This window comes from Somniosus microcephalus, chromosome 9, assembly GCF_052327205.1.
Source record: "Somniosus microcephalus isolate GS21.2 chromosome 9, FLI_Smic_1.0, whole genome shotgun sequence".
Lineage (NCBI taxonomy): Eukaryota > Metazoa > Chordata > Chondrichthyes > Squaliformes > Somniosidae > Somniosus > Somniosus microcephalus.
In genome coordinates this window covers 131,116,112-131,130,910 of record NC_140995.1, presented here as the reverse complement: position 1 = coordinate 131,130,910, position 14,799 = coordinate 131,116,112, and the positions used below count along the sequence as shown (strand labels likewise).

The window sequence follows — 14,799 nt, the reverse complement described above, 5'->3', positions numbered from 1 at the left end:
CAAATGGTCTTGCTGTTCGACCTTAAATAAGAACATAAGAAACAGGAGTAGGAGTAGGACAATCGGCCCCTCAAGCCTGCTCCGCCATTCAATAAGATCATGGCTGATCCAATCTTGGCCTCAACACCACTTTCCCGCTCTCTCCCCATACCCCTTGTCGTTCAAATGTCTGTCAATCTCCGCCTTGAATATATTCAATGACTCCGCCTCCACAGCTCTCTGGGGTAGGTTCACGACCCTCTGAGAGAAGAAATTCCTCCTCATCTCCGTCTTAAATGGGTGACCACTTATTCTGAAACTATGCCCCCTAGTTCTAGATACCCCCACGAGGGAAAACATCCTCTCAGCATCCACCCTGTCAATCCCCCTCAGAATCTTATATGTTTCAATAAGATCACCTCTCATTCTTCTAAACTCCAATGAGTATAGACCCAACCTGCTCAACCTTTTGTCATACGACAACCCCTTCATCCCAGGAATCAACCTAGTGAACCTTTTCTGCACTGCTTCCAATGCAAGTATATCCTTCCTTAAATATGGAGACCAAAACTGTACGCAGTACTCCAGGTGCGGTCTCACCAATGGCCTGTAAAGTTGCATCAAAACTTTCCTACTTTTATACTCCAGGAGCTGGTGGCTGGGAGCATTAAATCAAGTGATGGTGTTTCTTCTTCTTCATTCTCCTCTCCCTCTTCTTGGCCAACCACTGGCTGGGCAGGCTGCACTTCTTGGGTGTGTGAAATGAGGAAGGCATAAGGGTGGAGTTGTGGTGATGGGAGGGTGGGAAAGCAAGAGGGGCATGCCAGAAGGAGGATAACGTATGAAGATACCAGCATCTTGTATCCTTTCTGCCTCACCGCTGGCCAAGGGCTCAGCCATGCCCTGCCAAAAATGGCCAGCACCATCCCCTCCAATGGGATGAGGTGAGGCTAGGAATAGGAGGTGTGCCTCGTGATTGGTACAGGTTATTGGTAGGTGAGTGATTGGGGGGGGGGGGGAGAGTCGTGCATTGAGCAGTGTGTGAGGCTAGTGATTCAGTTAGTAGGTGACGGCTTTTGAAGATGCATTCACTGACCTTGACCAGTGGTCTGAGGTCATGAAGCTTCTTTGGGCACTGGAGCCAGGTGGTGGGGGCAACACTACTGGCAGTGATGGCTCGGTAGTCCCACATCATTTTTTCTGGAGGGCCTCCTAGCCCTTGTGGGTAGAGGATCTCTCTTGCAGTGTTGACCCCTGCATGAAGCTGGAGTGCTGTGTGTGAGACCCTGGGTGCCCCTTCCTTGGTTTGCTGAGCCATTTGTGTTAGTGCTGAAGCGCTTTTCCCATTTTTTGCAGTTCAGAAGGGAATTCAACTTTAAGTGCTGAAGACTCCCATTTGGATCTTTTTAATGCTAATTTATTTTAAGGCAGTAAGGGCAGAAAACTGCATTTTTTCACTTCATTTTAATTTTTATTACTTCTAAACGCATTGCCCCTTTAATTCATAGCTCTTTTAATTGCCCACATTTCCTTGCGAACTCCACAGCCTCGCTTTCAGAGGCTGTTAGAAGCTGGAACGCCACTTCAGGACGGGAACTTCAACTTCCAGGCCTGCACTAACACCACCAGGAGGACATTACACAGTAAGTTAGTGCTGGGCTAAAGATCTTTAGCCCCCAGTGCGAATTTTTCTTGGGTAGCGCAGTGTCCATTTTCAGCGGCGTTAACACGAGTTGCCGGTGACACGAATTTTTCCCCCCAGAGAGTTGCGGTGAATGGCTGTTTTTCAGACTGGATGGAGGTAGACAGTGGTGTTCCCCAGGGTTCAATACTTGGACCACTGCTGTTTCTGATATACATCAATGAATTGGACTTGGAATTTTGAAATTTGCAGATGACACGAAACGTGGAAATGTAGTAAACAGTGAGGAAGATAGTAATAGACTTCAAGAGGACATAGATAGGTTGGTGGAATGGGCAGATGAAATTCAACGCAGATGAAATTAAACGCAGAAAAGTGTGAGGTGATACATTAGGATGGGAGACTGAGGAAAGACAGTGCTGTTAGGGAGGGAGTTCCAGGAGTTTGACTCAGCGACGATGAAGGAAAGGCGATTTATTTCCAAGTCTGGATGGTATGTGACTTGGAGGGGAACTTGGAGGTGGTGGTGCTCCCATGCACCTGCTGCCCTTGTCCTTCTAGGTGGTAGAGGTCCTGTCATAGAAGGCTTGGCAAGTTGCTGCAGTGGATCTTGTAGATGGTACACACTGCAGCCATGGTGCGTTGATGGTGGAGGGAGTGAATGTTTAAGGTGGTGGATGGGGTGCCAATCAAGTGTGCTGCTTTATCCTGGATGGTGTTGAGCTTCTTGAGTGTTGTTGGAGCTGCACTCATCCAGGCAAGTGGAGATTATTCCATCACACTCCTGACTTGTGCCTTGTAGATGGTGGAAAGGCTTTGGGGAGTCAGGAGGTGATTCACTCGTTGCAGAATACCCAGCCTCTGACCTGCTCTTGTACTCACAGTATTTATGTGGCTGGTCCAGTTAGGTTTCGGGTTAATGGTGATCCCCAGGATGTTGATGGTGGGGGATTCGGTGCTAGTAATCCCGTTGAATGTCAAGGGGAGGTGGCTAGACTCTTGCTTGTTAGAGATGGTCATTGCCTGGCACTTGTGTGGCATGAATGTTACTTGCCACTTGCATACGGGCATGGACTGCTTCACTATCTGAGGAGCTGTGAATGGAACTAAACATTGTGCAATCATCAGTGAACATCCCCACTTCTGACCTTATGATGGAGGGAGGTCTTTGATGAAGCAGTTGAAGATGGTTGGGCCTAGGATGCTGCCCTGAGGAACTCCTGTAGTGATGGCCTCCAACAACCACAACCATCTTCCTTTGTGCTAGGGTTTAGATAGAGTAACTGAAGAGAAGCTGTTTCCAATGGCTGAAGGGTCAATAACCAGAGGGCACAGATTTAAGGTGATTGGCAAAAGAACCAGAGGTGACATGAGGACTTTTTTTTTTACACAACGAGTGGTTAGGATTTGGAATGCACTGCCGGATCGGGTGGCGGAAACAGATTCAATAGTAGCTTTCAAAAGGGAATTGGATAAAGACTTGAAGGAGAAAAATTGCAGTGATATGGGGAAAGAGCTGGGGAGTGGGACTAACTGGATTGCTCTTCGAAAGAGCCGACGCAGACTCGATGGGCCAAATGGCCTCCTTCTGTGCTTTTATTATTCTATGATTCTATGATCTCCCTCCTCCAAATAAAGAAGCATGGTTTGAATTCCCATCCTGAGCATTTTTTGTTGTAAGTAAAATTGCAGCAGCAAGACTGTTGTAGGAAAAAGAGTTGAATTAGGTCACCCTTTAACCTGCTCAGCTCCAGTGAAAAAGCCCTAACATCTCAAGTCTCTCTTCATTACTGTAACCCCTAACCCCTAGTAGCATCCTAGTGAACCTAAGCTGGATCTTTTCTGTTGCTTTTATATCCTTCTTACGTGATGTCCAAACTGTACACAATACTCCAACTACATGAAAAGGTCTTGTGCAAGTTCAACATTACCTCAAGATAAAAAGCCAAGGACTCTGTTTTCCCCTTTTTGGCCCTACTAATTGCACTGCCACCTTTAATGAGTGTCAGCACATCAAGGTCCCCCTGCTCCTCTACTCCATTAAAATCTTGCAATATAAGGTATTCTCTTCTCTATTCTTATCACATTTTCCTACATTGGACTCTTATCTGACCTCATACTATCTTTCTATGTGGCCACAACTCCACATGCCATTTTCTTTGCAGTAAGTTTCTTGTGCAGTACCATATCAGTTTTTTCTTTGAAAATCCATATAAACCAGATCCACTGCATTTCTTTATTCTGTCCTCTCTGTTATTCTGAAACTTCTCTAAGGTTGGCGAAGCACGACCTGCCTTTCAGAAATCTGTGTAGATTGGCCTTGATTAACTTATGTTTCTCCAAGTGCTTACTAATTTCATTCTGTATCATATACTGTAGAGAGCTGATTTTATGATTCACTCACTGGCCATCCATATTGAAAAATTGCAGGCGTGCTGTCTACATTTTTCCTTTCATTAAAATTAAAGTTTATCAAAAACAGAAACAAGAGTAACTGGCTTGTAATTTCCTGGCATATTCCTTCTTATTGAACAGGAAGCTCACAGTTGCCATCAACCATGTCTCTGGTAAAATTTACATTTTTCACAGAATTTTGGAAAATGTAGTCATATTCTCTGCTATTTCTTACCCAGATGTAAACTTTTTTAGTATCACTTCCCTTTAAAAAAAATCTCCACTAACTGTTCTAAATCAACCTCTGGTGGTTCTACAATACCAATATCTATTTCTTCTATGACAACTGAGACAAAGCACTTATTGAGTGGCCTATAAATTTGGGGGCACCCAGGAACGATCCCTGCACTTCTTTGGTGAGGTCAGAAGTGCCCCCAATATTGGGCTTCAGGCCTCATTTCCATCAAGCTGTGGAGAGCAACAGGCAGCTCGCCAACAAAGCGCAATGGAAGATCAAGCTGCTGCTGGCATCGCAGTGGCCCTCAGGAAAGTGAGGAAGGTGACCGGGAAGGGGCTCGGTAGCGGTGGCTATAGTGAAATTGGCTGTGATCGGGAAGGGGGAGGGAGCAGTAGTGATCGGGTGTGGTGGGGGGGGATGATGATCAGCAGTAGCTCAAACCCAGCCCCACATTCAGGTAAGTATATTTAAAAAACTTACCTTGTTGTTAGGCTGAATCTAGGCCTGGTTTTCCTGATGCCGGCTGCCACAGGGCAAATCAATCGTGCAATGGGGTCTCAAACATGCGTTAGACCCCTTATTTGCATATGCAAAGGGCCTAATGCCTGTTTCAGGCGTGAGTACTGAATGCTGATGTTTTTTAACCTTTACCAATATGGTGGATGTTGCACTTCTGGCTGGTAATGAGCGTGCGCTTTCTGCCTGCCATATCGGAGGCTTAAGAGGTTGTTTAGCGATCAAAACAGGCACTGCATGGCCAAATCTCTAGGCCAACATGTCTACCATTCCCTCAGGCCTCACTCCAGGCTTGTGTCCTTCATTTCTTAGTGGTCCCTAACCATCTACTATTAATGCGCCTGGCTTTCATTTTTATTATTTGCCCTGTAAATGCTAAATGCTTCCAATTTGTTTTAATCTCCCTATTCTTTTATGGAATCCCATCCTTCAACACAAATTATTTTTCCCTACTGCAATATTTTGTATATTTCCATCTACTGTTTAAGTATTTCCTATTGCTTACCTATGGTTCTTAATACTAATTTTCCCTTCCATTTAACCTGGTCATGGTTCCTTCTAACCCTGCTACAATGGGCTCTTTCCTAGTCAATTACCCCTGTATTTGACACTCTTTTTTCCTTTACTATTCTTTTATAGAAGCTAATTATATTATGTTCATTGCTTTCAAATATTCCCAACTTTTAGGTTACTTGTTCCTCTGCATTACCCAAAACTGTGTCAGGTTCTTCTATCCTTGTTGCAGGAGCAACATCTTGACTGAGAAAACTGTCCTGAACACACTGCAAAAAACTCTCCTTTCTGACCACAAACATTTTCCCCTTTCTCAGTCTAATGTTTGGATAATTAACATTTTGTTTAGTTAAAATTTAGATGTTAATACACACCTCTCCAGTTTGCCTACAAATTTCATCCTCAATTTCCATTCCACTTTTGGAGTAAGTACACAATGGCCCAGAAATTCGGGTCGGAGACTTCCCGCGGGTGCAAGCCTCCAACCTGCACTTACATAGCGCGCCGGCCATTGAGCTGTGGGCCCACGTGGGATTCCGATCCTGGGCCTCCTCCAACAGCCGGTGCGCAGTGCTTGCGTATCCCAGGGGCGCAGTTAGGTTGATGCATCCCCTGGGATCACGTGGGCCATGGAGAGCCAATGGTAGCAGGGAATGTCCATTCATAAAATTGACAGGAAGAGCTGTCAAAACTATAAATACTATAAGCCCCAAAACATCACTAAAACTTCAAATAAATTTTTTAAAAATCACATTTTTAAAGTAACTATAAATTACATGAAATAACTATTTAAAACAATAATTTAAATTTTTGAAAAAATTAATTACATTTTCTAACGGGGCCAAAAATAAACTTACCTTTCTTCAAAGTATTTAAAAATAATAAACCTGTGGAAAAAATGTTTTAATTTTAATTAATTCACCACTTACCCTGTTAAAAGCAGGCCTTGCGCCTGCTTTTAACATGTGTAACTCCTGGAGACTTACCCTCCCGGAGAAACCTGGAAAAAAAACGTAAGTTCAATGCGCACACGCTGCCTCTCCGGCGCATGCATTCCACCTCTGAACCCCTTCTTTCAAGGGAATGGAAGTTCCGGTTTCACGCGCATGCGCAGTGCATGCACGAAACCGGCACTTACGCGTACTCACGCGTGGGGACCCGAATTTCTGGGCCAATATCCTCCCAGTGGTGACTGATCTTTATTATTCCTCAACTCAATCTAAATGGATTTTGTTTCACTTCTCTATTTCAATCCTTGCCAGCAACAACCACATCCCGAGAAAGAATTAAAAAATTCTATACATTGGTGCTGTGTTATCTTCCCTAATCATAGTGCTATCCATCCTCACTTTCTTTTTTTTCTATTCCTCTTGAAAGTTTTAAGCTTGGGGAATATTTATTTGCCAATTTTGACCCAGCTGCAGCCATGTTTCACTTATTGCTATTATTTTGTGACTTTCTATTTTCATCAATGACTCTAGTTCTTCAACTTTACTTTATACTACATTCACACACGCGCACAGACATTTTAGTTTGGATTCCCTTGGTTTAGCAATTCCTTTATTGCTTTCCCACATTCTGATTTTTTATATCTATTTTATCCTACTTAACCTCTTTCAATCTTTCTACCTAAAGTTGTGTAGACAGTGCTCCCAATGGACATTAAACTGTTCCCCATTTCAGGTAAGTGTCTATATTAATGGTGGGGAAAATGCCGTTGATGAACACCAAAAAAAACCAAAAGAAAACTAGAAACAAAGATTTATAAAATGTAGAAAATGATAAGGTGCCACAGTAAGTTGCAGCTCCAAGGTGTGTTCCAGAGGATGTGGGTTACTAGTTGGGACCACAGACAGCGAATCCTCAATGTGAATGCCCACTATCCTGGCAGCAGCCACGATGCCTTCATCCTGTGCCAGACCGGTGTGCCAGCACTCTTCCAGCTGCCACATCAAGCTCGCGGCTGGCTGGTCAGAGACAAGGGTTATCCGCTCTCCACCTGGCTCATGACTCCTCTCCGCAACCCCAGCACCCTTGCTCAGCACTCATATAGGGCTTGATTTTGCCATCGCTCAGACGGCGGGTTTGGAGGCGGGTCCGCTGTCAAAATAGCAAAGCTTGGCAGCGGGTAGGAAACCTGCTGTCATCCCGCCTCCACGCGAGTCTCCCTGGTGTCGGGTCTGTCAGCGGAGAACTGACCTGACACCAAGCGGTGGGGGAGACAATTGAGATCAGTAAATGGTTTGTTAACAGCCAATTTAATGGCATTTTGAGGCTTCCTTCCAATTTTACGTGCTCCCCACGGGTAACCCGCTGCTCGGGGAACACGCCAGCTCACCCTGGCGTGAGTTGAGACTGCTCTGATGTAGCTGATAAGCTGACAGCTGCAGAAGTGGTGCAAAGGATGCCAAGTTGCAGATGGTCAGTTTCAGAGCACACGGACTGTTGGTTACTGTATTTGTAAGACATATGGAGATTTCTTTAGCTTGCAAGTGTTTTAAGCCAACTGTATGTCCAGTGCCACCTCATTGGAACAACCTCTCTCACCATTGACAAATCGCTTCTGTCATCTCACCTGCAGCTGACATCTATTGCAGCAACATCAGTGCCCTAGAAATTATCTCACCTTGCTCCTCTGATTCCTTGCATGCTCAGCCCCAACACCAACATCACCAGGCACACCAGCAGCACCAATAACAACACCAACCATCTCCACCATCACCTCAATGCTGTAAAACACTGACAGAACCAGCAATGCTGGGAATGAGCTTCTACAGCATGATTGAACCTCCCCTTTAAGAACTGGAAAGAGCCTGTGGCAATGATGAGTAGCGATTAGAGTGTGCCTGAAATTGCTTAGCGCTTTGAGTTTAATGCCACTGAGCTAGGTCTTTAGCGCTCCCATCGTTTCCTTGAGCGATGACACTGAATTTTGTGTGCAGCGAGATTCATTAGTGCCTGGTGCTAAATCTCAAACTTTTCAGAAGTTAGCGCATATTCCTGGGCAATAATGAATTTTGCCTCCATAGTCTTTTATTCAAATTAAAAACATAACTTTTTAAATTGAAACCGTTAGAAAATAGTGTTCATCAATCCTATGGAAGTGGCAGAAATCAGAAAACTTTCAACTTTCAGAATAAGGTAGTCTGTGTGGTTCTGTGTACAGAAAAAAGACAAAAATGACTTCTGGGGGGATAAATTCGGCTGTGCCCCAAAAATGTTACCGCCCCCACACCGTAAATTGCGTGGTAGCGCCCCAAGCAGGAGGCAAGGCGCAACTGGAAGTGCTCCCCCTCATTCCTGGGCTGCTACCATTCAATATCGCGGTGCTAGGTGCAGCAGCGCTACGCGCATTGGCATGTAGCACCACGGTATTACAGGCCTCCCTCCCCTGATTAAAGGGGAGGGGCCTAGCGTGGCACGTACCGGGGCCCTGCTGGACCACTGGGGAACGGGGTGCCGGGAAAGAAAAACGGCACTCGAGGAGTGCAGGGCTGACCAATCGCAGCCGGCACCCTGCATGAGGAAGCAAAAGGGGGCAGGTGCTGGCAGGCGGCCCAAAAATAATGTCCGCCCGGCACCTGCCCTTTAATTTGCGCCACCGTAGCCACAAAAACGCCACCCTGACCCTGTCGGACCTATCGTCCGCCAATAGCTCAGGGGGCACAGCTGAAGTTTGCGGCCGGGGCGCGAGCAGGACGCAGTGCATGGCAATGATGTCATCGCCGGAGGCACAGCGCCATGAGGCGCTACCGGCTACCACTACCACTAACCTACCATTGAATTTTGTGGGAGGCATTAGTGGCACTGCGCCCAGGTGCTAGGGGCTTTGTACCCTGCCCTGGGGCGCTAACGGGAGGTGCAAAGCAACCCAATTTGTCCCCCCTGGAGTCCAGTTTCTTGATCACTATGCAGCCATTCTTGAAATATTTCCTCAGCAATAGTAGTAAAACATCTGGGGCTAGATTTTCAGTCGCTTGCGCCAGCAGTTAGCGCCTTAAGAGAAGTGATTTCCGGGCGCTATGCGTGTAGCGCCCGGGCGCAGCGCAATTTGCGCCCCGCCCCAAATTAAGTTGCCCGTTAGCGCCGGCGCAAAGTTTAGCGCCCGCCCGGATGCGCGCGCAGAAAATGACGTCACATCCTCGTGCAACGCCCTTTGGCCGCCCCGATTGCAAACTTCAGTCGGACCGCCCCATTGTGCGGCGGGCGGCCGGAGCGTTTGGAAAAAGGAACGCAACACAACCAGCGCGGGCCCCGGGGGGCGCTAATTAAAGGGAACGTCCTCTCCAGTATAAAGGCCAGCCTTTTTTCAGAAAACAGTCTTGTGCAACGCATTTCTGGAGACACAACAAGGAGGATAGCTAACTGGTTTCAAGCAGCAAGAGCCAGGTATTTTTGGACTCAGGCCATAGCGCTGCAAGTGGCCATTTGGAAATTAGACTGTTTGCCAGGATTTGATGGGGGCTGCATGGGGTGCCAACGCGGAGCTGCAGCGCCATGTCCGTAGGGCTCGCAGACGCATTGTGAGAGGGACAGCCCTGGCTAGAGGCAGAGGGGGCTACAGGCGTCGGCCACGTAGGCCTTACCCAGTCAGGCTATACCGCCAGCAGCGCTCCTACCTAAACATGAGTGCCGCGCGATGTGTTAGAAGGCTCCGATTCCGAAAGGAGGTGATTGCAGAGATCTGCCACCTGCTTCGCCGAGATCTGCGGCCAAAGCTCAGGTGCAGGACGTCTCTGTCGGTGGAAGTGAAGGTGACGGTGGCATTGAACTTCTATGCCACCGGCTCCTTCCAATACGCTGCTGGGGACATAGCAAACATCTCCCAGTATGGCGCGCATCGCTGCATCCGCCACGTGACCGAAGCACTGTTCAGAAGGAGAAGCCAATTCATCTCCTTCCCCATGGCCCTCGAGAGCCAGCATCAGCGCGCATTGGGATTTGCCAGACTCGGGGAATTCCCCTTGGTGCAGGGCGCCATTGACTGTACGCATGTGACTTTGCGGGCCCCTCTGGAGCATGGCGAGCAGTATCGCAACAGGAAGGGCTACCATTCTCTGAATGTGCAGCTGGTATGTGACCACAAGCAGCGCATCATGGCAGTCAATGCCAGCTTCCCAGGCAGCAGCCACGATGCCTTTATCCTGCGGCAGAATACTGTGCATGACATGTTCCAGGCACAGCCTCCCCCAAGAGGATGGCTCATCGGGGACAAAGGCTATCCTTTGTGCACCTGGCTCATGACCCCGCTCCGCGTGCCCAGGACCGCTGCTGAAGAGGCCTACAACGAGAGCCATCAAACCACCCGCAACATCATCGAGCTAACTATTGGGGTCCTCAAGCAGCGGTTCCGCTGCCTTGATCGCTCCGGAGGAGCTCTCCAGTATTCGCCGGACCGGGTCTCCCAATTTGTGGTGGTTTGCTGCATGCTACACAACCTGGCTATCCGCAGGACTCAGGCACTGCCACCTGACGTTGGACCAGCACCTCAGGAGGAGGAGCAGGAGGAGCATGAGGAGGAGGAGGAGGAGGAGGAGCAGGAGTACGTTCCCAGGAGGGAGCGACCAGGGCCAAGGGCCGCACGACGCCACCTTATTACACGGTACTTCTAAGCCCCCTGTCAGGGAATGGCCAGGGGCCATGAGGGAAGATGAGTGCAGCCGCTCCGCAAGCCCTCAGCCGGAGAAGCCAACAAACACTAAGAAGAACAACCATGGAGACTGCATGAATAAAGATAATTTTTTATTGCACAAAAATGAAAAGCCCTTCCCACATGAATCCCCAAAAACAATAAACGGGCCCCACAAAAAGCCCAACAAACAACTCACTCCCACAAACTGGGGAGGAGTCACTCCACCTTTCTTCAAACCGGGCCTCAACGTCGGCCTAACGCAAAAAATAAGCCCTCCAAAAGCACAACCATGGGCAAAATAAAGATGGCCACCGCCATATTAAAGGAAAGCTGCCCACACCCTCTACTGAGTGGCCCGCGAGGGCGAGACCTTGGCTAGCCTTTTGCCTCCCCTGCCCGGCCTGCTGCTCCTTCGCAAGCTCTGCCCAGTGGCTGCTGCGAGGCTGGGGGAAGGCGCCTGAGGCTCAGATGCCCTTCCGCCAGATGCCGCTGGGGGGCGGCCTACACGGCGTTTGGGCCTCGAGGGGCCGTCTGCTGAGTGGCGCACCTGAGCCTGGCCACCATCAGCTGCAGCCGCTTGCCCTTGACACCCCAGTGGGGGAATGGCGGCGACGGATGGCGCAATGTGGGCCAGCTGGCATCTGGGATGCGCTGGCTGGTGCTGTGGCGCGGTGGCACTCGGCCGGGCCCGCACTGCAGGATCCGCAGCAATCAGCCGAGGGGCGGCTTGCTGGGATGGTCCAGCGCGGCGGCTGCCCTGGCGATGCCTGCCTGAGACAGCGCGTGTGGCAGCAGTGAGTGCCCCTGTGGTCCTGGTGTGCGCGCGCATCACATCCGCCAGGGTCTTGACGGCATCAGTCAGCATGCGGCCACTCGCGGCAGTTGCTGCCCCGAACTCGCGCACACTGGTCGCCAGCGACTTGATGGCCTCAGGCATGCGCCCCACCACGCTCATGAGCTCCGTGTGGCGCCGGTCCGAGTCGTCGGCCATCTTATCCAGCTTCCGCACCTCCTCCGAAGTGAAGGTGTCCGGACTGGAGTCGCGACTCTCCCGCTGGGGAGGAGGGGGCCGAACTAGGGGACCCTTGCCGCGTTGGTGACGGCGAGTGTGCCGAGCAGCAGCACTCCCCTCTGATCCTTCCCCCCTTTGGGGGGAAGGCCGCGGGCCACGCGCACGGCTGCTGGGTGGCTGGACGCCACTGGTCCCAGAAGCTGCATTGCCCTGCGACAGTTCCTCCAGGCACTCATCCAGTGAGGAGGTGTCAAGCATTTCCTCCTCTCCTGCGGGACGTGACTGTTCCCCCGAAGGTCCGGCTTGCTCCTCCTCCTCCTCCTGGTCGGAGGTGCTGTCACTGGCAGCTTCAGGGTCCTGGTCGTCACCAGCTGAAAGCAGGAATGCACAAGAGTAGCTTCAGAGTGAGGAGACGGCGTCAGCGAGGGAGTTAGGACTGGTGGGATTCAGCGCATTGGTGGGACAGTGGCAAAGGAGGTAGCTCGGATGGGCCAGTGCGACGCGAGAGGGCCAAAAGGCGAGGTCCTTACCATTGCCGGGCAGTGGAGGGTCGGATACACCGCACGCTGTGGGGACAATCACACGGGCTCCCATGAGCACACACACGCGCTCCTCCAGCCGAGTGAGCTTCTGCAGCTTGGCGCGGCCACCCCTGGCACGGGCCTGGCGATTAAACGCTACTTTAGCCTGCAAGAGAAAGGATGGGCTGTAAGTGCGCAGTGAAGCCCTGATGTAGTGTGCACTGCCTCCCATGGTGGAATAGCTTGGACAGAGTGAAGCCCTGATGTAGAGTGCACTGCCTCCCATGGTGGAATAGCTTGGACAGAGTGAAGCCCTGATGTACTGTGCACTGCCTCCCATGGTGGAATAGCTTGGACAGAGTGAAGCCCTGATGTACTGTGCACTGCCTCCCATGGTGGAATAGCTTGGACAGAGTGAAGCCCTGATGTACTGTGCACTGCCTCCCATGGTGGAATAGCTTGGACAGAGTGAAGCCCTGATGTACTGTGCACTGCCTCCCATGGTGGAATAGCTTGGACAGAGTGAAGCCCTGATGTACTGTGCACTGCCTCCCATGGTGGAATAGCTTGGCCAAAGTGTAGAGTGCCGAATGGCCATTTGATGCTCATGACTGTCCCAATGCTGCTGGCTGAGGGCTGGCCAATAGGACTTTCAGCTCCCTTTGCCCATCATGTCAGGTGTACATGCAAGAATGAGGAGGAGACTGGAAAGGCTACTCACCTTCACAATCCTGGTCAGATCGTTGTATTTTTTACGACATTGTTTGTGGGTCCTGGGGGCATCGCCGGTGAACATCACCCTCTGAGCGATCTGCTTCCAGGCTTTGGTGTAGTCATGGTGGGTTGGATTCCTCCCACTCTCTGGAAACAAGATCTTGCGCCTCACCTCCAGAGCTGTGACCATTATGTCCAGATCACCCTCTGAGAAGCGCAGGGCACGCTGACGGGCCTTCTCTGGCGTTGCCATGACTCCCTGGGGCTGAGCAGCAGTGTTGAGGCCTCTTTGCAAGGCTGCAGTGTGCAGGGCGTGGCAGCAGACCAATTCGTCCCTTCCCCCTTTAACAGCTGGTCGGCACCACGGGGTCTGCTGTCAGTGCAAAAATGACCGCACCCGCGCTGCGCCCCGCCTGGGCGCTATCCCTCTGGACCGCCGGCTTAGCGCCTAAAGGTAGGAGTGGAACGCCTCCTTTAGCGCTCCACCACTCTCTTAGGGCGAAGCCACTGAATTTCCGGCAACGGGGCGCTACTTTGGGGCGGGCGCTAACTTCGGGCGGGCGCTAAGGTTAGCGCCCCAAAACTGTCTATACTGAAAATCTAGCCCCTGGTCTCCTGCTTTCAGCTGTGTACATTAATTCAGCTCCTCACATTTGCGGATTTGATTACTTCTCCAAACCAAACCCTGTGATGAGGTCATCAGCATTCATTTTTGAAACCCAAGTATTAAATATAGGCAGGAAAATAAAGACTGTTAGAGGTCATCAGAATTCTTTGCAAAAGTATTTAAAGAAAAAATGATCACTAATAGTGAGACTTTCTTTAAAAGTAAATATGGTTGAATGTAAATAAAAATATGGTTCCATCTAATCAAAATGCTTCCTTTTTAGCAGGTATATACATAAAATGTTTTCATACTCTGTGGTCTTCACACTAACACATCATTTTGTCTTTTACACAGCTGCAACTTGAAGGTATCATTACTTACAGAAGATGAATTGCTGCATCCTGCTTTGAATCATCACATGGGCGGGGAGCATTAAATTTAATGTACCTTTCATCGCCGGTACTGTGGCAATGCCTTACATGCAAAGAAAAGGAAATAAACCTATGCACTACAATAGCTTAACTATACTAATTAACATTCTCAATGTCAATTTTTATAAATTAATGTTTACCAGCAAACTCTCACGATAAAATATAGGTGCAGTGAATGTTGATTTATTACTTTATAATAAAATGGCGACTAACAACCTGGTTTAAATAAGATTGTAAGAATCAGTTGTCTTTTTATGATTAATGCTCGGGATGTGGACATCGTTGGAAAGCGGTCTGCACAGAGCGGGATTAAAATGGAGTGTACTTAAACAGAGTGTTTTATTTGGGAATTTGGAAAGAGTGGGAATTTCTGGTATTGGGTAAGTAGTAGATGTAAAAAGATGTAAAAAGTGAAATTTAGTTTAACATTTTGATTCTAACCTAGAACTTTAAAAACTGTAGTTAACAGAAGCTGCCTGCCAGTGGCAGTTAACTGTCAGTCAGCTGTAAGTGTTTGTCTTGAATAGGCGGTAATCACCAGGAGCAGGGGAGCTGAGAGTCAACACTTGTAAATTGGGTGAGGCTCCTAGAGTACAAGAG

The 14,799-nt window shown here is 49.2% G+C and overlaps 1 protein-coding gene across 1 annotated transcript in view; it reads left to right on the top strand.

Annotated features, from left to right (window-relative positions):
- The window catches only part of LOC147112690 (33 kDa inner dynein arm light chain, axonemal-like), an 89,255-nt gene extending 74,739 nt beyond the window's left edge, over window positions 1-14,516 (top strand). The window contains exon 6 of the mRNA XM_085996230.1: window positions 14,123-14,516. Within this exon, the coding sequence (XP_085852356.1) occupies window positions 14,123-14,158 (36 nt within the window). The 3' untranslated portion in view covers window positions 14,159-14,516. The remainder of the gene's footprint in view (window positions 1-14,122) is intronic.
- The last annotated feature ends 283 nt before the right edge of the window (window positions 14,517-14,799 follow it).